Raw genomic sequence first — 22,780 nt, forward strand, 5'->3', positions numbered from 1 at the left:
GCACTCATTGCTCATTTGTGCTTCAGCAGATCTCATGTTCTGTCTTACATCCTTACTGCTTGTGCTTTTTGGTGAGTCTTTGAGTCTATTTTGACTTGCCTGGACAGAAACAACAGCTTTTCATGTGGCAGGTTGGAACAGTGTCAGATGCACAATGAGTTTTTCAGTGAATTAATGACCCTACATCCTATTTAGATTATGAACACAGGCTTTGTGAAACTTTTTTCCATGATGGAGTTTTGTATTTGGAATACATTAATTATGTGAAGCAGCAGCGAACTGTTAATAAAATGGAGTAACTGACATTATCTAATTGAACTCATAAGAGCATAAGATTGGGGCCACTGCTTTTGTCATGAATTGGGCTTTTGACTGTTTGGATTTTTGAATTCACTTGGACAGAGAGTGGGAGGAGACATATTAAACCCTGTGTGATCTGCTGGGTTAATAAGAAATTGATTGGGAGCAATATTTCAATTTGCAGTGATATTAAACTTTTAATGGTTAACTTTAAGAGTTTGATCCCAAAGTGAATCATACTGGATCTGAATAAGTGGACCAGAGCAAGCTGGTTATTGATAAAAAAAAAAAAAAAAGATATTTCCACTAGAAAGCCATAGGCCAAGGATTTTTCAAATAGTCACTGTACGATATATAAAAGGTGTTTAGTATATAGTATAAATGCTGAGCAATGAATGGAAAATGACATATAGAGTGATACGTTCATAGAGCATTGCTTTAGTTCAGACTGAGTATTGAATTTCCGAAATGCCATCAGTAACAGCTGACTCTTACAATCACCAGTCACATTTAAACAAGTCAATGAGGTAGTTTTTATTATCTGAGGAGCCAAGACTTTCACTCTTCTGATCATTTATTCTACTCTGCTCTTAGTGGTTATGCTGATTTCCTTCTTAAGCAGCACCTTCACCTTTACTTCTGGTTTCTCATTAATCAAACCTGCAAAGGATATATTTTTGCCTTGTGCTTTACTATGTCCTGTGTATTCCACATCTCAGTGATGTGTGTGTTCTGGTTTCTGCCCAGTATACCCCTGAGGATTATGTGACAGCAGCTGCATCCAGATGTCAGGGACTGAAGCCATACTGTCTCTGTGGTCTGGCACCAGTTGTGTTTGGCTCCTTGCCTAATATCACTGAACCATTTCAACAGTGGGCGATGGATCTAACACCAGAGCAGCACAGTAGTTTATAATACTGTATACTCACTCAAATCATCTCCCTGAGTGAAAAGCAAAAACAGTACTTTTTATATATTATTTGATGATGCTGAAAATAATGATAATATTGAATCAGGCTTTCTGCTGGATTTCAGAGAAAAAAAACAATCAATGTAGAAGTGATGGACAGTTTGTTGAGAAATTCATGGTTTATTTCATTCAGCAAGAAAAAGCTCAGAAAATTGCAGCTCAGTTGTAATGCAGCTATTCAGAACAAGAGATGATGCTAAAGATACATCACAGTATTTTAATAAACAAAGTCCCAGGAATATCACTTCTCTTACCATTACCATTACCCTATTGTTGTTCTATCAATGTACTGTAATTTCTAACTCTCTCACATGATAATTCTGCATCTCCAACACAGACACATCAGTTTACTTTCAAAAAGGATTTAGAGATGGATCCACTGTTCTCTCCTCTCAAGACTCTGAAAGTGTTGTGGCAAAGACTGTTAAGTGATTTTATTTGGTGGTGAATGATGTCAGCCGGTACTCACTCTTTTAAGATATTCCCACTCCCAATCCCACTTTATTCTACAACTGCACCATGCTAGTGTCAGTCACCTGTAGTAGACAGACAGAGTAGATAAACAGTAAGTGCCACCTCTTATGAAATCAAGCTTATTTGTAGTCTTTATTTTCAGGGGTAAGGCTTACTTAAAATGTGAGGGAGAATATCTCATTCACTCTTCCTGACCATGTTGTTTCAGGAGGTGTTAAGATTCACACCAGCAGCTTTTTTTTGCTCACAAGCTAACATCTTCAGGCTTGAAGGTACTTCAAGACTTCATTAAAAGGCTTTCACAGGAGCAGATTCTTACCTCGTTGAGGAAAAGGTCACCAAGCAACTCTGTCCAAGCTATTCAGTGCTGCTGTGGAGTTGCATTTTTCAGAACTAAGTTCAAATTATAAATACATCTGTCAAAATAACATACACAATACATGAAATTGTACATGTTTTTTGGTAGGGGGCTGAGAAAAATGTTGCCATTGGGTTTACATATTTCATAGTAAAGATTCTAACTTAGTTTTGATTTAAATGACCCAAATAGCACATTTAGATTCTCCAAATGAGCTCCAACACCTTCGGAAGACCTTGAATTATTGAGGAGGCAAGAGATCCCAGGCACTCTTCATGAATTAAAATTTTAAAACCCTTGTTTAATCCAATGGCATGTTCATTAAAAACCTAAAACTGGGCATTTAGGAACTTTAGAAAATGTAACCTTTCAACAACATTCAATATTTAATGAGTCAAGTTAAGCCTTTAATCCATGGGCTTTGTTCAATGAACTTGTTTGAAATGGGTGGAAAAAAGTAAAGAGAAAAAAACTAAAATATTTTTGCTGCCCTTTCAATGGACAAGCATACCACATACTGCTGTTTTTGTTTGTTTGTTTGTTTGTTTGTTTGTTTGTTTGGCAGGCTGCTTTTGGTTTCTCTCCCCCCTGTAATGTAATCCAGTCAGTGAAAGCAAATCAACAACTAGCAATTCATAAGAACTTTGTTTAGTAGTGTTTATTTACTGTGACATTGATAATCGAATCTCACCTTTCTCAAGTTTTTCATCATTATTATGGATTTCCTTTATAAGGAATCTACAGATGCAGTTTTAGAGATAATTGTAGATTTATAATAAAATATGTTTTACAGTGAGATGCTGGTGAAATTTTGTGATTGTAGATCAATGAGAAAAATCTATACATTTCTACACAGAACAGAAGGAAAAATAAAAACAGTTGCAATTGTAATTCTAATTATTTTCATTGTACATTAGCATTTTAAAACATCCTGTTTGGTATGTCATCTCCCAATTTCACTGCACATATTGAAAAAAAGGTGAATACATGAAAAATGCATTTTTAATCTTTGAATCTTGTTAATGAAGGGGCTTTGCTTCTTAAAGATTCTGATTTGTAAAGTAAAGATAGATCAAAAAAACAACTCACTGTCTCTCTCTGCCAGCTATTATGTGACTGTGTTCCTCTGTCTCCATCGCTCTGCTGCAGATTAAGATGTATTCTGCTTCCAGTTTAAACATTGTCAGTTGTCTTTGTTGTCTCTCGTTCTTTATTTAGGGACGGCCCAGATACGTCCAGCCCTCAGCTGGGAGTCTTCAGTGGCAACACAGCATTAGAGTCGGCCTACAGTACCAGTCCGAAGGTCCTGATCCGCTTTCACTCTGACTTTTCAACTGGAGGGTTCTTCATTCTCAACTTCCATGGTACACATACACATACCTCACACACCTGTAGTATTTCTATCCCTTTACAATGTGCACATGTGCAGCATATAGGCACAGTTAGTTAGTTGAACACGTGGTTATGGGGACAGATAAACCAAGTACCAAGGTTTTTCAGTGTCAAAGCTTGTTTCTTCAACTGAATGCACAAGAGTAGTGTGTAGTGCTTTGCAGTATCCACTTCCCGCATCACTTTCATGAAGAGTCACTTCATTGGAATAAAAGACTAGGTCTACAATAAAAAACAGTACTGAGAGAGATGCTATGGACCACTTTTCTTCTTTCACTCCTCTGCACTGTTGCCTCCATTACTCCATCACTATTCATTATTTTAAAGAATAGTTCACATCTCTGAATAGGTCTTATATGATGTTTTTACTTCAACACGAAACATGTTTTCTGAGGAATCACTGGTAGTGTGTGCACTCTTAGGTGCAGCTTTTGTTACTGGGCCTTTGTTAAAATCACACAGCCCCAGTGACAACTCTGCCTCGTTGCTCAGAGTGTGCTCTGTTTTCTTTAACGTCAAACTCAAATGTTTTTGAGGAAAACATACAAACTATTTGCACCTCCCTGTCTGATTTAAATTCTAGAACATTATTTAAATTGTATCTGACTCTTTATCAGTTTCTTAAGGACAAATTATATTATTATTCTTTGAGCTTCAGTGGGAAACCAGATTTCTCTCTCAGTATGCAGGTAGAGAAAGAAATGTGGTTTAAAATCAAATAATTAATAATGCTCTTGTTATTGTATGCTTATACTTGTTCTTCAAGTAATAATAATAACTGTTGTTGTTGGTATTATTACCATTATTATTGGTGTATTGGTGTATAAAAAGCATGGCTACCCCTGAAGAACTGCCTGGATATTTAAAATAATAAAGATCACAAATGAGATCTACTGTCCCATTTTCTGCATGGATGCTTTTTGCAAAGAAGGAAATGCACAGCTTGTTTTTAATGATGTCAATAAAGTCTTTTGCAATGACAGAGCAGAGAACTGTGAAGCAACATTTTTGTTTTCTGGTTCTCATTTTTTGGTTCATGTACATTGATTTAACTATTAACAGATATAAAAGATATGTATGCATAACAACCCCCTCAACCCCCAATATACACACAGACACACAGATATACACACACACACACACACATTGCTCCAATTAAAACTATGTAACTACAGACTTTATACTTACTGTATTGCACCTCTCTCCAGCTTACCGTCTGAAGAAATGCCCTCCTCCCCCTGTTGTGGAGAATGCAGAGGTGATCTATGAAGATGAAGACTTCCAGATAGGTAATAATTCTGATCAATAATTATGACATTTTTTTTTAATAGCAAAACATTTGTTGACAAAAGAAAAACTGAAAGTATTTCCAAAAAACAAAATAACTTGTCACTTGTCATAATTGAAAAATCTGCAACAGTTTTTGTGATACAGAGATAACAGAACCTGCATGAAAAATTTGGTGAATTTAGCAGAATGTTTTAATGACATTGTTTAATAAATTCTTTCAAATGAATTACAGTTATCAACTTTATCTAGTTTGGTACCTCTTAAGATGAAAACAACTTCTACCTGGCAGGACTGACAAATTACCTGATCAGGCTCGTAGGAGGTCATTATTCTGTTGATTGTAAATTACTCCTCTAATGGGCCACATTACTTTAGAAATCTAATCTAAATATAGCAGGCTAACATTAGTCTGTCACTGTTCATTTTATTTTGCTTCATTAGTAAAGCTGAGCCATGTAAAAGTAAAATCCATTCAGCATAACTCTGTGTGCATATATCTGTGTTTGGCACACACTATAAGAAACAAAAGAGAGACCATATCATTTTTTTTTCCTTCTTGGTATATTTTATTATAGTCACTGAGGTAAAACTACAGGGGACCAGTATCACTGTGGATTATAAACATTAGCTTCTGGCCTGTGGGATCTGTTGGGTCTCTCTCTGTAAATTTTATAAGATAAAGAGTACTGTCTAGACCTGCTCTATATGTACAGTGCCTCAACTTCTGTTGTGAATTGGCGCTATATAAATAAAATTGACTTGACTTGACTATTCTTAAAATTTTGCCTGGTCACCACTCCATTAGCCTTTTCTTATAGTTTGTTCTGTGGTTGGTATTTCCAGGTTGCTAGAAATACTGTTTTCACATCCTATAGAATCCTCACGTTTTAACAGTAATGTAAGGAATGCAAATATTGGGAAATACACTCATTAGCTTTCTTATTTTACATGAGAAGGTCTATGTCTGTTGCATATCTTTGCAAATAAGCTCAGATTAGCATAGCTTAGCATAAGCAGGCACAAACAGGTGGCTCTCAATGGGAAAAACACAAGCCATCCAACATTTCTAAAACTGTCTTAATGGTATTTACAGTATATTTTAAGTAAGTATAGGTGTAATTATGTGTCCACTTCATTTAAATACCACCTAAGTCATATTCGCTAGTGTACAAGGAACCTTCATTGTGATTACTGCGCGTCTGAAATGCTTTGTGCAATCACTGTGCACGGCCATTTTTGGGCAGTAAATAGCACAATTGTATAAACCAACTGCTAAATAAACCACTAAGTCTTGTTTTTCTTTGTATTGTATGAACTGTGTTAAGCTAGGCTTAGACCAGCCTCTTTCTACTTAATGTACTGTATTGAAATGTAACACCAGATACGTTCACCCAAGTTTCTGAAAAATATCCATTTTAGGAGAAATAATTGCTTGTCAAGTTCTCTATTTTCCCCAGCTCTGTATTATGTAATTTGCTCAAAGCGTCTTACTCTTAGGTTTGGTGACCTTTTAGATCAACAGAAGCTGTAATTTTGAAAAAAGCAGACATTTCATAAAACCCCAGCGAAATCAATTTACTCTGCCAGTAGTATGCAGAGCGTAGTCGCTTCTGGCAAAGTATATAATCATTTCTCTGCAGAAAACTTACATTTTGAAATGTCAACTTTTATAAATTCAGAAAAGTTAGTTGATTTTTGAAAGATTTGTTGATTTATGTAGCTTTATTTTGTCCTTTTGATGTTTTGATTTGATGTTTTTGACCTTTTAAAAATACATTATACATTATATTAGTTTAATTCCAGGGTCAAAAGAGACATCATCAGACCTTCATATTGAGAAAAAATGTCATTACATACTCTACATTTCTCCTGTGAGGACACAGACAAATATAACTGTGGTCCACAGAGTGATAGTACTACTGCAGATCTGTGATTTACTTTATGAGGATAAAGTCAAATTATTTCCACTTGCACCACACCACAGCAGCACTAAGAGTCAAGCCATCCTCTGTTATAGAATAAAGACCAAAGAGGTAGTTTGGGGTAATCATACTTACAAATCTCACAAACCCTCAGAACATTTGAGGTAGTGTGAATTTTACATCCACAAAACCTGGCAGAACGGAGTACCTCAGAGACAGAAATAGCTTTGTTGTCGGTCAGTCTAAAAGCCAATTATACAATCTTTGAACAAGCTTAAGGAAAGGTTGAATGCTGTGTTTTTCTTCTGTTCAACAATTTTAAACTTATAGAGGCTACATGCTGAGAATGTGCTCTCTGCATGCCTTCTGGGCACAAAGTTTGAAGCATGTATTCATCTCCACCGTTTTTAAGACTGCAAGTCTGTCAGCTCTGCCTCTTAAAATGGAGTTATACAACCATCATGTTTGGGGCTCTCTGATTACAAAATAAACACCTTAAAGGGAGTCTTAGAGCTCTCAACCTATTTTGCAATGTGATGCACCAAGGTATTTTGAATTGTACAATTATCAAGACTGAACTGTGCAGAAATGCTTGTTAAATGTATGATGATAAGGATTTACTAGAGGCTTCTTTTATTTTCCCTGTGTTAGGAGATATTGTAAAGTATCGCTGTTTACCTGGATACACACTGGTCGGAAAAGCAGAGCTTATGTGCAAACTAAACTCCCATTTGCTCTTTGAAGCCCCACCACCAACATGTCAAGGTAAGACAATGCTCAATTCAACTCCTGAACCACATACAACATCAATCCTCACATGTTAAAATTGCTAATCCTACACTTTACATAGTGCAACTGTAGGTGCCTTTTTGCCTAGTAAGTTGTTCTCTTCACAACCACAGGAAATATAACACAGCTGTTTGCACTGGCTGGGTGGTACGCCATATAAATAGTAATCTGATATTGATGTGTAAAATAAAAAATAATATTATTCTTAAACACTAATACTACTACTAATACATACAGTCAGGCTTTATAAGCCTCTTGCTTCATGACAGTTTAAACAGTGAAGACACATAAAATTTCCTTTACCCTGTTTGTACTGATACAGTTTTATTGTTGTGTGTTGTGTACCCATGATTTGCTCTAAAGGTACCCCAAGAAGAAAGCACACATCTTAGTAATAGCAGAATTGATACATCAACTTTTGGAGGTGCAGGTAGCAGCTCCTTGTATTTCTGTGACAAAACTGAACACTGATTTGAATTGCTCTTTTCAGATTTTTTTTTTTCCTGCCACAGCTGAGTGTTGAAAAGATGCTAAACCTTCACCTTTATGTGGAATGAACAGCATGTCCTTTCCATTAAAAATATGAGAAAAAGCAGCAAGCACTCTTACAAGAGGACATGCAACCAAAGTGCTCCCCTAGACAACTGAGAGTTTTGCATCTTTTCTTAGAAATCCTAGCTAAATACAAAAAAAAAAAACACAAAAAAAAACAAAAACACAAAAAGACTGGAAGAAGCTCCCAGTGTATGTGGCTGTCACATTCCACATATTCTGACTGAGCCCTAATATGACCCCTACACATCTATTGCCAGTGCAGTCATGTTTAATAAAATCTGAATTTCCATACTGTAGGTGAAAGTGCTCTTTTTGCATGTGTGCTGGAGAAAGGATACTGATAAGGGAACATGAACTATGGATGGAAAGAATGCAAAACAGGAAAGAGTATCGTTAGAAATGTAACAAAGAAAGCATTCTGACCAATCTGACGAGCTTTTGTCTGTTACCACTGCAGCCCAATGCCCAGCCAATGAGGAGCGGTCTTCCTCATCAGGAGTCATACTAAGCCCCGGGTTTCCTAGCAACTACCCCAACAGCCAGACATGCTCCTGGCTGTTGCGTATGGTTCCAGGTAAAGAGTTTGTCAAGGGGGTGAAGACGCTATATGTATAGACTGCTGTTTGTATGTGTGTGGTAATGTGTGAGGGAGTGAAATATTCATATATGTGTACAATTACATTTGCATACATTTTGTGTGACTGATCATATGTTTTATAGTGCCTGTATGAACTATAGACTGTATGTGAAGTGAGTTTGTGTGTGTCTGTAAATGGAAGTGTGAGTATATGTAAAATTTAGAATATGTGAAAGTGTTGTTGTCATATATGTATGTGTGTCACCTAAATGCATGATGCATATGTGTAAAGGTTTGTGCAAAGTGTTTGTCCCTGCAGTTGTGTGTGTGTGTGTGTGTGTGTATGTGTGCATGTGGTTTACACTTTATACTACATGTAGCTTTTTGGATGTGACTGTAAATGTATTTCTCTTGTTTCCCAGGTTATACCATCAATATCTACGTAGAGATGTTCCACAGTGAGAAACAGTTTGATGAACTGGAGATTTTTGACGGTATACAAAGTTCTCCCCTCTCTGTAGACATACTCACACACACAGTCACATACACACACATATGTTCACACACACAGCTTTAATTCATGTTTGTTTATGAAAAGTAGCACAACAGTTAATAAGATGCACAACACTTAATTCTCATTTGCGGTGTTGGGAATTTTCCCCCCAGGAGCTCCAAGAAGGTTGTGTAACAGTAAATTTGAAAGTGTGCAGAACAGATTGTGTGTGTGTGTGTGTGTGTGTGTGTGAGTGGAAATTAACTTCCTTTATTTATTTATATTTATTTACATTGTATATTAAAAACTTTCTGTAACTTTACAAAACTTACCCAATATTGGGTAGTGAGGACTAACAATGTTTTGTTAGTTGTCAAAACACAAAACACAAATTAGACTTTACTAACTTGAAATATGTGATTTGCATTAGAATCCACAAGCAGGGTGAGCAAATATACAACTAATGTGTGTATCCTCCTCAGCTCTGTCTATTTGTATTTATCTTGTCTGGCCCTAAACAGACTCTAGCTGCCTTTGATGTTGCCGACAGCAGTGGTGTTATTGTTGAGTAGGCAGCAGTGACTGGAGATGTTTCTGATTTGCTGTTCCCTTCATTTTGTTGAAGGGAACAAAATGTCAATAGGTGTCAACATTACAGTTAATTCAGTGTGTAAATGTTTTTGTAGTCTATCTGGAGGAAACTTTTGAATAAAGGGTACATTGCTATATGTTAAAACTATTTTCTAAAGTTCGTAGATGACTGGTGAGTCTTTCTAAACAAGGCCAAAGTTGCTTGGGGCAGCATCCACTGCCTGGCTCAATTCACAGCCTTGAATACAGATGGAGGGGTTGTGTTCTGTAAACACGAGATTGAGCTGAACAATATGCTCCAATCAGAATACATCTACAACAAGTAATCTTGGGGCACTTAGCGACTTAATGGTGCTGTCACCATCATGTGCAACATATCACAGAGACAATAAAACTCATTCTGACTGCAGCATATTGTTCCGCTCTGTCTCAGGTTAGGCTAATATTCATCTGGAAGACTGCAAGATCATTGGAAACTGTGAATTCACTCATACACACATCTGAAAGCAGAAATATTTGTCTACTTTTGTCCCTGTCATCCCAACACACAATAGCAATAACATTAAACAAAATTATATTATACAATATAAAAACATAGATATATATACAATACACTGTACACAAAGCAGTTCTGAAGTCTATCTCATTTGTTTCTCTAGGTTCCTCAGGACAAAGCCCTTTGCTAGTTGCTTTAAGTGGTAACCACTCATCTCAGCTGAACTTCACATCTAAAACAAACCAGCTCTATCTACGATGGTCCACTGATCATGCAACCAACAAGAGAGGATTCAAGATACGATATTCAGGTACATCAAATATCTGCTTTTAATTTCCATTCTCTTATTTATTTTTGTTTGCCTGTTTCTGTGTTTAAAATCAGCCAGTGAAGTTTGGAGTATAATATAAGTAAAATTAAATACTGGCTATCTCCTTATCTATTTAAAAGCTTCAAGATATGACAAATATGTCTGTTTAGAGGTTCGTCTGACTTTCTCTGTTTTTCTGTATGAATTAAAATTAAGTGTAAATGTGCATTACTTGCATGTCAAGAAATCATTTGTATCCATCCTGCTATGTTGAAAAATCTTTTGTGTCTGCAAATATAGATAACCAATCCAAATGCCTTTCTCTCCATGAAAATGAATTGATACGTTAAAGGTGGCGGTACATGAGCCATGATCATTTAGAAAACACTTCCAATTGGAAACGTTCCTTTTTAATGCTTCAGGCTAATTAGGAGCGAACATAATTAGAAAGACCAATTTGTTAATTTGACAATTTGCTTCAGACTAAGTGTAGTATCTCTGCAGGTTCTTGCCAACACTGCGGTACTGTGACTAGCCATTAGCTTTGTTAGATTCAGGTTGTGAGGTTTTCTAGCTGCCCTTTAATCATAGGTTTTAACTTGTGAGGAATTTGTTGAAGATGACCACCAATCTCAGTCATAGAAAATACAATTTACAGCGACACTGATGCTGTTTGGGCTTGAGAGGAGTGAGTCACAAGGTCAGTCTCCTGGCTCTCTATACTGAAAAAATGTGTGATATATTTTAGTTTGTGGGTTATATCAGCACAATAGCCTGAAGTAATAGTATTGTCTTTTCCCCATGGTGTTGTATCGCCCTGACAAAGGCAGCTATACAGAGAACAGAAATTTATAGTATAAATTTTTCACTTCTTATACACTATACATGCTCTGGTGTGCTTTATATTGAAACATATCATACATAGAGTGCAGTATATATTGTATACACTATGTACATTTCTCAGTGGATATATGATTTACTAGTTATGTTGCTTCACTTTGCCACTTATTTTAAGGGTTGTTTGATGTTTTTCAAGAGTTAAGGTAACAAAGAAGGTTAGCATTAGGGGTAAAGAATGTATCCTCTTCATGAAGATCCTGAATAAGTATAGTATAGGTTTGTATATGTGTGTGATAATGTGTATATGAGTGTGCTGCCTGTAACAATCATTGCTGCAATTTTCTTATCATACTTTTCATTCTCCATGCTCGCTTTAGCTGTGAAATGACCTTGGTGCCATTTTTCTTAATTGTATCACATTTATTTATCCACTGACCTTTATAAAAGCAGCAATAGTCTCATCGCTTATGTAAATGCTTCATGGTGATTCACTTTGAAATTTGTTATTTTGCCTCTGCTGCTTGAATGTGTACTGGATGGTGAGTTGGTCAGGCTGTAAAGAAGTATGGAGATTAGTGAGTTTTTGTAGGTATAAACATTGGGAGTAGTATCAATAACATTTATGTCAACATATTTTTACTGTATGTATGTGCTATATATTTATTCACATACACATTTTTTATTTATTCAAAATGAATTAAAGGCAAATAATAATAATAATAATAATAATAATAATAATAATAATAATAATAGAGAGTGTTAGTGTCTCAGGGATGCGTTGTTATCAGTAGATAAGTAGATAAGAAGGTACTATTTATAAGTGGAGCTAGATAAACAGGGGTGATGGCTGGATTGCAGAGTGGACCATGACAGTCAGATGAAGCTGCCTGTTAAGCCAGTGGAGCCACCAGTCATGGTAGTTTAACATGAGTAGATATAAAGTAGATATAAGGGCAGGTCAAGCCACTTTAGATCTGCTCTTTTCTTGGACAAGAGTAGGATTCAAAGGCAGCTTAAAGGTACCTTACGTCTGGTAAGATTGTTTATAATCTCTGAGAGTAACCACAGCAACAGTACTGATGCTTTGTGCTATTTAATGGTGGAAATGATTTACAGTTTTACTAAGTGTGAATAAACCAAACCATCACTACATTATCCAAAATGTATTCTTCACCATTTCTTTCTTTGATTTCTTTAGCCGTGATATATGTACATGATATACAAGGAGTCTCAATATAGTGTGTGTGTGTGTGTGTGTGTGTGTGTGTGTGTGTGTGTGTGTGTGTGAGTCATTCTTTGTCTCTGCACTGTCCACACTCCTGCACTATCTTGTGTATTCTGTCCTACCTATCCTGATTATCCTGTCTGTATGTTGTTTGACAGGCATTTCTCAACACTTTTCTCCTCTACAGTTTCCCACTGGGTTTAATAAAATACTGCATCTGTTTATCTCCCTGTTGCAGCACAGTTGAATATAGGTATGAAGAGCCCAACATGTTTTTTTCAAAGGTTATTTGAGATATTTCTTGATGTAGGAATTTAAATTTCAGTGGTTCCTGCAGACTGGGAGAGAAGTGATTTCAACCCTGCACAGTTCCAATATATTTGCTGGTACAATTCAGTATTAAACAACAACTGATCCTCTGATATAGAGGCCCTGAGATAAAATCTTATCTAAGGGGGGTTCATGTCCCTTTATTAAAATTATAAACATTCGGTAGTAAAGAATTGAAGGACTGGGCCTTCATCACTGAATATTCCTGCAAGCAGAGAATGATCATGTTAGAGTGAAGCTATGATAAGATATAATATTAGTGGTGCAGATAGAACAGATTGATTTTAGAGCAGATAGAGTGAGCAAAAGAGAGGCCATATGACTCACTGGGGAGAGGGAGACATAAGATAGGCCTCCTTCTTGGAAAGAAAGGTTTGTAGATGAAAATGAAAATGACAGAGTAACTCTGTTGTCCTCACTGGTGTGGGAAAGTCATTCAACCAATGTGAGGCCAAAAGGGAGAAGAGCCAAGAGCAGCTGAGGCAATGACCACATCGGACAGGGAAGGGAGAGCCAAGTGGTCCATTGTGATGCTGTAGTGCCGTGAGGCTCTAGCTGTTGTACTCACTTCTAGCAAGAACAAAACCTTACATTACTTGGAAAGATTTCAGAAAAAAAAGTATTTTATTTGCTATGAGTATTCTGCTTGTGTTTGTGACTCATTTACAGGTTTGTGAATCACTATATCTTGACTAAACTCACTGACACCGCAATAAGGGGCATAGATGATAATTAATATGTCTTCTACCCAAAATGCTTGCTAATGGGAACATGAGTGCTGTAATGTTTCCAGTAATTGGTAGAGCTTCCTATGAACTGAGAAGCCCAGAGAAACACTTCTTATTTATTTATTATTCTCTCTCTCTTTATTTCTCTGTGTCTCCAGCTGCCTACTGTAGCATTAATGATCCCCCTGTGAATGGAGGCGTGGTTAACCGAACCAAACTCCGTCCAGGTAGTAGACTACAGTTCTTTTGTAACCGTGGTTACCGCCTGGTAGGCTCAAGCAATGCCACCTGCAGACTCCACTCCAATGGGCTTTTCCAGTGGGATACACCACCGCCTTTTTGTCAAGGTAAAATTTTAAACACATTCTTCATCATCTAAGTGACAATGAAAAAAGCTGACAAGAGTTAAAAAATCTCTGTCTCAGAGGAATTCCCACTACAACTGTTCTATCTTTGTGATGTGGCAGCTATCTCATGTGGAATACCTCAGTCGCCAGGCAATGGCAGCTTCCATGCATACCAGTACACCGTTGGTAGCCAGGTTACCTACCATTGTAACCATGGGTACCACCTTGACCCCGGTGTTTCAATGACAGCAGTGTGTTTGGAGGATGGCAGCTGGAGTAATGCTGCCTCAGCCCCCAGATGTCTACGTAAGTTTTTTAAAACTCTTTAGCGATTTAAGCAGTTGAGAGTACGAGTTCACAAGAAAGGTGCACAATTTCCTTACATTTTACAATTTTGATTAAACTTTGTTTTCCAGCGGTGCACTGCCCTAGCATCGAGGGCGTCTTGTTAGATCACATGACCTACCGCCTGCTCTATGGTAGATTGGGAGAGTTTGGGTCCATGGTGATGCTAGAATGCTCAACAGGGTACTATTTGGGTATGGGGCATCGAACTCTTCGCTGCCTTGCCAACGGGACCTGGGAGGGGTCAGATGACACAGCTACATGCAAAAGTAAGTACTGATACGCACATGAACACCACCATCAATATCCTGTGCAAAATAAATCACAACTGCTATTGTCAGATTTGTCGTGCTGAGAATCACCTGACCCCTTCCCCTCTGAATAAGATAATAAAACCACCATGACATAATGTTTAGTGCTCTTGTTCACCTCTCTCAGCACTTGGGATGACGTTTAACTTCATTTATGAATCTACACAGACATAGAGCCATATCTAGGATTTAATCTAGGATTTAAGAGGTTCCTTGTGAATTGATATATTCACATATATGAAATGTCTCATTTGCCTTTGTAGTCCACACTGCACAGATCAGTTTTAACTTTGATATGATGTTTGTTACTTAAATCAACAAATTTCATGGATGGGGCAGAGAAACCATATAAACCGATGGATAAAAAAAGACACCTCATACACTAACACATGAGAAGGGAACATATGCACGCAAAAAGACTTTCAACACAATAAAACCACATTACAGCTGCTGCCACAAACTGTCTTGAATGAGTTATCAAAACAGTGTATCCACTCTGGTACAAAACAGCCAGAAAAGTCAGCTTAAGTTATTCCTCTGATAGAGTTAGCTGCTTTTGTGCCAAGAAAGCATTTGCATTTCAGCTGGTTTAAGTGGAAGCGTGGCTGTGTTTAATACTAGCTGCCGCAGGTCTAGTAGGTTTGATAGTACAAGAGGGACAGCTTGAGAGGGAGCTACTTTTGATGTGAGTAAGTGTGTGTTTAATCATTGTCCTTACTACTATTTTAAAACTAGTTACCAGGGGTATATGTGTTTCCAAACACCTTAGGATGTTAACCACTGCACACTGTCTTGGGACTGTGATAACTTTTTTAAACAGGATGATGCCTGTGCTTTCTAAAGGGGTATATGCTGGCAATGGTGGAAGATTGGTTTTTCAAATAGAATGTTACTCTGCAATGTGCCTTTGCTGCTTATTTCATAAAGTGAAGTAGTAAGAGAACATTGTGACTTTGAAAACTTTCAAATAGTCTACAGTATTTCTTAGCATTGCATAATATATGACATGCCAATGAAAACCTGAAATGTGTGCACTTGAGAAATTTAATAAAATTATTAAAAATCTAAATCTGTTTTACATTAGACCAATGGTTTTCAAACTTTTGCTATATTTTCTGTTTATTTTCCTCATTTTTTCATGATCCAGTATTTGAGTTGACCTACCTAACGCTGCAGCAGCTCTGAGGGATTTGGCAATGTAACAGAAGTGTCTATTCTTCAAGCTGGCCAGTGGTTTGAAAACAGTGTCTCCAAGGATATTAAGGAAAAAGGATCCTAAATCTTCTGACCTAAATCTAATTCAGCCAGGTGTTATATTGCAAAATGAACTAAATAAAAAATGCTGTTTTTAAATTGAGGTCTTGTAGTATTTTATCCATTTTACCAAATATTATGAAGACTTGGCAGCATAACTCACTTCATATCCAGGCATAACACAAAAATAAAACAATACCAGGAGCCCCATAATTTTATGTCATATCTGTGTCTTTCTGTAATAACATTATCTTATGATGTTTATTACTTAGTCATCTCCTGTGGTGAGCTTCCTTCTCCACCCTTTGGGACCAAACTGGGGACGTTGACCACATTTGGAGCAACTGCAATCTTTATGTGTAACCATGGTTACACGCTGGTGGGGTCACATGTCAGAGAGTGCGGTGCTAACGGGCTGTGGAGTGGCACAGAGACCAGGTGTCTAGGTAAGGTTGAACAATCTGATCAATGCTGAAAGTAAATTCAACAGGTTCGAGGGTATGAATCATTAAAAACAGAGGCAAGGACATGTGTATTTGTAATGTAGTAAGATGCTATTGAGTAAAATCAAAGGCTTGGAGCCATTTTGCACAGAAGATTTCTTGTATCTTTTTTGGTACATTTTTTATATTTCTGTACAAAATCCAATATGATTAATGTCTGGTATCAACTGCCAGGCTGCTGGTATTTTCACTCTTATGTAACATAGAGCAGAACCCAAGACATTTTACAGTATGGTGCCAAATTAAAGGCCAGTATGTACAAAATATAAAATATATAGGCATATGATGAAAACTCTTCATCTGCCATAAGCCATGGTATCTCTATATTCTATTCAAATGGTGTACAGAGGGCTAAGCTGTGTGTTAAGGGCTTTTTGTAAAGGCTGAATTTTTTATGAAAATGCATGAAAAAGCATGCATTTTATACATAAGATTTATTAATACATTGGGTTGCTACAGGTGTATAGGTAAGGTTTATGGAAATGAGACCAGCAATAAGTTAGATAAACTGTGCACATGCCTCAGTAACTCAGATGATCTACTACTGAGACATTTTATTACTTTCTGCATTAAGGGCTTGATTTAGATCTTCAGGAAGCACTGACCAGAGATGATTAGTCCTGATTTTACATGCGCACTCTACTTCAATGATTCAGCTTTGGAGTTACATGCCTGACTAAGAAAAATCCTGCAGGATGCTCATTTTTATGATGAATGTATAAATTAAGGCATGCCCACCTTCACATTATTATTCTGAAATTCCAATGCTAACAAGAGTAGGAAAGATAACCTAAACACTGACATAAGAGTTTAAATTAAATGTGGTTAAATGCCAGTCAACTGTACTGCAAACTAGACTATATATGCAGAGGATTTAGGCTAGGATATTAAAAAGAACACACACACACACACATCAGAATATTATTTATTCAAGTTGATCAAATCTTCTGTTTGTCCTTCAACCTAATCTAACGTGACTAACTTTGGTACTATAATTGTAATTAAATGATATGAAGTCTTTTCTCGTGAGGTTTTGTGTTGTATCAGTCTCATACTGATATAAAATAACACCTGAGTGGTCAGTTAAAGATCCACAGTCCTTTAGTATCCATAATCTGAAAATCATGGAGTTTTATACATTTACTGAAGAAATGTATCTCATAAGTAAACATCTGTTCCTCATAATTTTGAAATGGTTATTATTTACTGTATTTCAGTTTGTACTGTGACAGTTTTACACATTACTCTGTGTGTTATATTTAGGAGGTATAGATACTGACACAATAAATCACAATTTGCTTCAGAAAAATCTCAAACATGTCTACTGCCTTAAAGATATTGTAGATATGGTATTCTGGATAAAAAAAACCTTTTATATTTGTGGTGGGGGCCTCGATGCTGTTTAGTAAAGTATTAGAAAGTTCAGCATTACATCAACTGTAATCGCAAATGAGTTTTGCAAAATAATCAATCTTCTAGATGCCTGTTTCCACAGCATTAATCATCATTTGAGAAAGTGTATCAAGTCATTTGAGCAAAAAACTGTATTAAATGCGAAATACATCAAAAAGTACTGGGCCTCAGTCATTGACTTCATGAGGCACGGGAAGATGAAGGGAGGGATTGACTGTGAAACATGGGTGATTGGTCTCTTAATAGTTGAAATGGTATTGAATACAATTCAACGATTCTCCACACATCTCAGCTCTCAAGCTGTGTCCTGCAATTTACGTGCTCAGGTTTTAAGAAATCATGAAAGGATGTGGTACTTCAAGGCCACTTAAAGAATGCAGAGAAATCATTTAAGTGTGCTGATTTTAACAGACCTTTAGTGCATCTGTAATTGCTGCATAGTTAGGACTGCAGTCACGGAGCTACGCTGTCTCTGAACATTGATTTATACATGCACTGACATCACTCTCCAAACATTTAGAAGTTTAAGTATAGAAACAGCTCCTGCAAGTCTAACTGTTGAGACAAAGAGCTGAAATGACAGTGTACAAGGTCATGGCTACTAGAACACTGAAGCAACACTGATGACTTAAAAGCCCAAGAGATGAAAGTGATGTTTAAGCTGTTTTCCGTTAATCTGCATTAATCTCTATCATTCTGTCTCTTCTAGCTGGTCACTGTGACTCTCCAGATCCTATAGTCAATGGCCACATTAGTGGAGATGGCTCTAGTTACCGTGACACAGTGGTGTACCAGTGCATGTTAGGATATCGCCTCATTGGCACATCAGTCAGAATCTGCCAGCAAGACCATCGATGGTCTGGAACAACACCCGTTTGCGTCCGTAAGTACTTTATGATAACAAAAACCATTGTAGTTCATCTGTAGTGTATCATGATTTACTGCCCTTTCATTTAATGTGAAAAGCTACTATAAGAAGATGTTCCTCTATAAAGTAAATCCATTACAAACAAAGAATCTTAAAAGATATCACACATTTTAGGATTAGTTTAAATTGTTCTTTCAGTGACTATCTCGGTAGCATTTATATATTCTGGCAAAGAGCTGAGAATATTACAAAAACATCAAGTGGAAAAACCATAATGCTGCACATAATACTTCTTCCACACCCTCAGTTTGTTATCTCTCCTCCCTCAGCTATCACTTGTGGTCACCCCGGCAACCCAGCCAATGGGCGGACCAATGGCAGCGAGTTCAACCTCAACGATGTCGTCAACTTCACCTGTAACAGAGGTTACATCCTCAGTGGAAATGGTCGTGCTCAGTGCCGACTCAATGGACAGTGGAGCAGCCCCCTACCTGTTTGCAAAGGTCACAAACACATATTAACACAGAGTTGCAGTTATAGGCTTGTACCCATGTACATCCCTGTAGATACATAAGTTGAATCACATCTTCAGATCAGAGTGCAAAGGATAAGATGGTGTGGGTTTTTCTTCTGCTTCACCTCTGGCATATAAGAACAAGAAAAAACACTTTTGCACAACTGCTTTGTCAATGCAGTCATGCATGTTTCAAATGTTTCAATTGTTCAAATAATTAAATGGCGATATGATAGCTGAGTGAAATGTCATTATAACCAAATGATAGTTACAAAAAGAAAAAAGAAAAATAGATCCAAGTAAAACCATGCATTTTAGATGGTCAGCATGTATTCAATATTTTTATCTAGCTGCAGTATGTCAACTGGAAAATATTTGTCTAAATCTGCTGCCAGCAAACTGTAAAATTGAGAACTGAATAACTGTAGCATAAACACACACTTACCATTGAGTTGTATTCAGCCACAATCAGTGTGTGTGTGTGTGTGTGTGTGTGTGTGTGTGTGTGTGTGTGTGTGTGTGTGTGTGTCTCTAAATAGACTGACAAATTTAAACGTGCACACACACAGCTGGGGACATGTCCAGAGACACGTTTCTCTCCTCTGCTAACCATGCGTGATCGTTACACGACCAGCTTTCCCAGACCTCCAGTAGTGTAAGAGTTATGATATCCTAAAACAGGCACACACACAGTCATGAGAGCAGATCGATATGACGTAGTTGCTCACATGGGTTTTCCATTGAAGGGATTCATCCCCGCTTGCTTGCTTCCTCCATCTCCCTCACTTTTTCTGTCTTCTCCCTCGCTCTCCCTCCCAGCAGCAGCTGTCAGTTTTCAGACTGAAACTTTCTTTGCTCCCATAGGGTGCCAGACACACACGCACACACACATATCCATGTCCCCCATGGACTTGGTTTTGAGTGAATGTCAGTCTCCCCTGTGACACGTGGAAAATCAAACTCCACTCTTATTGGACTGGCATCCACCCAGAGAGCAGAGCAGGGTAGAAGGGAACAGAGGAGAGAGTAGAGAACAAAGAAGAACTCCAGAGAACAAAGCAGGGTATGACAAAAGAGCGAGTTTAGAAAAGAGCAGGACACAGCAACAAGGACAATCTGAATTTGCAACACTGTGATTCCAGGTTTAGTATTCAGCCTACTCTGTGGTAGTTGTTCTGTAAAGATCCATCATGTTGAGAATCAGTTGATTTTTGATTTAATTTTGTTCCTGACTCATGCAAGCTATATCCTAAATCACTCCCTATTTGCTAAATAGTGCACTATATTTTCTGTCTCCCATTTTATTTGGGACCCCAAATGAGTATTTCTGAGTGTTAATGACACAAAACTAAAACTATTAATAAATGTTCCAAAATCTCATCTCATCTCTTCTCTTCTCTTCTCTTCTCTTTGGTTTACTCTTTTTTTGATATGTATGTAAACCATGTATGTATCATCAGAAACTATTTGAATACTTGAGGTTCAAACTGTGTTCTCTGCTCTCTTCTACAGTGGTAAACTGTTCAGACCCTGGCCATGTGGAGAATGGGGTGCGCCAGTCTGGCCTACGTTACCCAGAAGTCTTCAGCTATGGCGTAAGTGTGGCAATCCACTGCAAACGAGGCTTCTACCTGCTGGGCTCTGCGCTTCTCACATGCCAACATGATGGGCGTTGGGACCGACCAATCCCTCGCTGCCAAGGTATGGATGGACAAATGCAAGTAGTATTTGAAATAGGTACTGTGGCAGTATGGTTTTAGAAAACAAATGAGAGAGAATCAGAGACAGAGAGAACAGTAGATAAAAATACATGGGGATATGATGAAAATGTTTGTCTGGTTATGGATAGGACACAACTTTTTGGAGCTCTGTAAAGAAATATGTCCAAAAAAGTCTGTCACGCTGAACACATGCTCATAGGTAGGGGGATTTCTATTTATTTTTCTTTATATTTGTCAGGAAAAGCCATTTGAGGAGCGAAATGGCTTGTAGAGCCACTGGGAGGAAGATGAGGAGCGAATGAGAAACTGAGAGAATAAGAGAGGGTTCAAGGGAGAAGATGGGAGGGAAGTAATCATAAAAGAAGGGCAAGAGTATGAAAGAAAGAGGCTTAAAGGTTCGAGCATGTTTGTGCGTGTGTACAGAAATAAAAGGTGAGCGTGTGTCTCTTAGGGCAATAGGCGTTCTTGTCAGAGGGCCTCCATGGCTGATAGAAACATAGAGATTAAACTAGAGAGCAATGGAGAGAAGGAGGCTGATTTAGAGATGGAGAGAGAAACACAGAGAGACCAACAGGACTGCAGAACAAGGACACAGTAACAGAGAGGTAGAGATGAGGAGGAATCAGACAGAGAGGGAGAGAGGGGCAGACACCGGTGAGACGCCAGTGTCTGTGCATCGAGCATTACATTCGAGAAACAAGGTCTTATCGGAAAATTGGGGGGAGAGGGGTGATGACTGTGGGGCAAGGAGAGGATGAAGTAATACAATTTGGGGGTAAGGGGAGATATCAGAGGACCAGTCATTTGGCAGAAATAGAAAATCGAGAGCAGTTTCATATCTGTGTTCTCCAGAAACCTGTGCTCTGTAAAACGTCAATTTTTCCAAAATTGAAGAAAAATATAGAAGATTTTTTTTCCCCCTGATGTCTGTTGATTTGACACAGTGGAATGATTTCTACTAGTTTTCAATACAGTGGACAGAGCAAGAGACTCTTTTTATGTTTTCTCACTAAAGTGAATGAATTTAATTTAAGATGAGTTATTGGTTCTCTCTATCAGGCACTTCAATTAAACTCAATAAAAATAAGCTTTACTGGCATGAGTATATACTGCCATACAGTGTGAGCACAGCAGTTTGGGTTCTGCTTAATCACATGTGTACAAGCTGTATTGTAAAATTACAGACAGCATTAACCTAATGGTTGAGGTGTATATCACATAACCACAAAGTCTTTTGTTGCATGGACTTTTGTTGCATGTCATACCTGCCCCAACATTTATCTTTACATCAAATTCAAATTGTTTTTTATTTACTTTTTTATCTACTATCTGTATATTTTCATCTATAAGTTAAAAAATGAATTTCATTTTTTGATGCAATTCACAGAACCCTCTTTCTCTTTCTATTTCCTATGTGTGCACTTTGACACAAACACAAATGCAAAGACAATAAACACTTACGTTGATCCCCCTTCTCCCTTGCTGTCACCCTCTCCCTCCAGCCGTCTCCTGCAATGACCCAGCTGCACCACCTAATGCAGTAGTATCTAGAATCTATAGTTGGACACAGTCCCACACACACACTAACACCTCTCTCTCTCTCCCTCTCTCTTTCTCACTCTCTCTCAATCTACCACTGTCTCCGTAGCTATTTCCTGTGGAGACCCTGGTGTACCCCCTAATGCAGTAGTGTCAGGAACCCACAGTTGGACGTATGGTTCAGTGCTACAGTACTCCTGTCTGCCTGGAGGGGTGCTGGTGGGCAATGCTACTCGCCACTGTCAGGAAGATGGCACGTGGAGCGGAGCACCACCATACTGCACTGGTAATGACACACTGTTTGATGAAGCAGCACGTCCAGTGG

The 22,780-nt window shown here is 37.8% G+C and overlaps 1 protein-coding gene across 1 annotated transcript in view; it reads left to right on the forward strand.

Moving 5' to 3' along the window:
• Positions 1-22,780, forward strand: part of LOC108877732 (CUB and sushi domain-containing protein 1) — a 364,150-nt gene that overhangs the window by 308,348 nt on the left and 33,022 nt on the right. The window contains exons 46-59 of the mRNA XM_051077721.1: positions 3,321-3,466; positions 4,703-4,783; positions 7,358-7,471; positions 8,508-8,624; positions 9,050-9,121; positions 10,371-10,517; positions 13,799-13,987; positions 14,108-14,293; positions 14,404-14,601; positions 16,170-16,343; positions 18,523-18,696; positions 19,011-19,184; positions 20,708-20,896; positions 22,565-22,741. Of these exons, the coding sequence (XP_050933678.1) occupies positions 3,321-3,466; positions 4,703-4,783; positions 7,358-7,471; positions 8,508-8,624; positions 9,050-9,121; positions 10,371-10,517; positions 13,799-13,987; positions 14,108-14,293; positions 14,404-14,601; positions 16,170-16,343; positions 18,523-18,696; positions 19,011-19,184; positions 20,708-20,896; positions 22,565-22,741 (2,138 nt within the window). The remainder of the gene's footprint in view (positions 1-3,320; positions 3,467-4,702; positions 4,784-7,357; positions 7,472-8,507; positions 8,625-9,049; positions 9,122-10,370; positions 10,518-13,798; positions 13,988-14,107; positions 14,294-14,403; positions 14,602-16,169; positions 16,344-18,522; positions 18,697-19,010; positions 19,185-20,707; positions 20,897-22,564; positions 22,742-22,780) is intronic.

This window comes from Lates calcarifer, linkage group LG2 (genome assembly GCF_001640805.2).
Source record: "Lates calcarifer isolate ASB-BC8 linkage group LG2, TLL_Latcal_v3, whole genome shotgun sequence".
Taxonomy (NCBI): domain Eukaryota; kingdom Metazoa; phylum Chordata; class Actinopteri; family Centropomidae; genus Lates; species Lates calcarifer.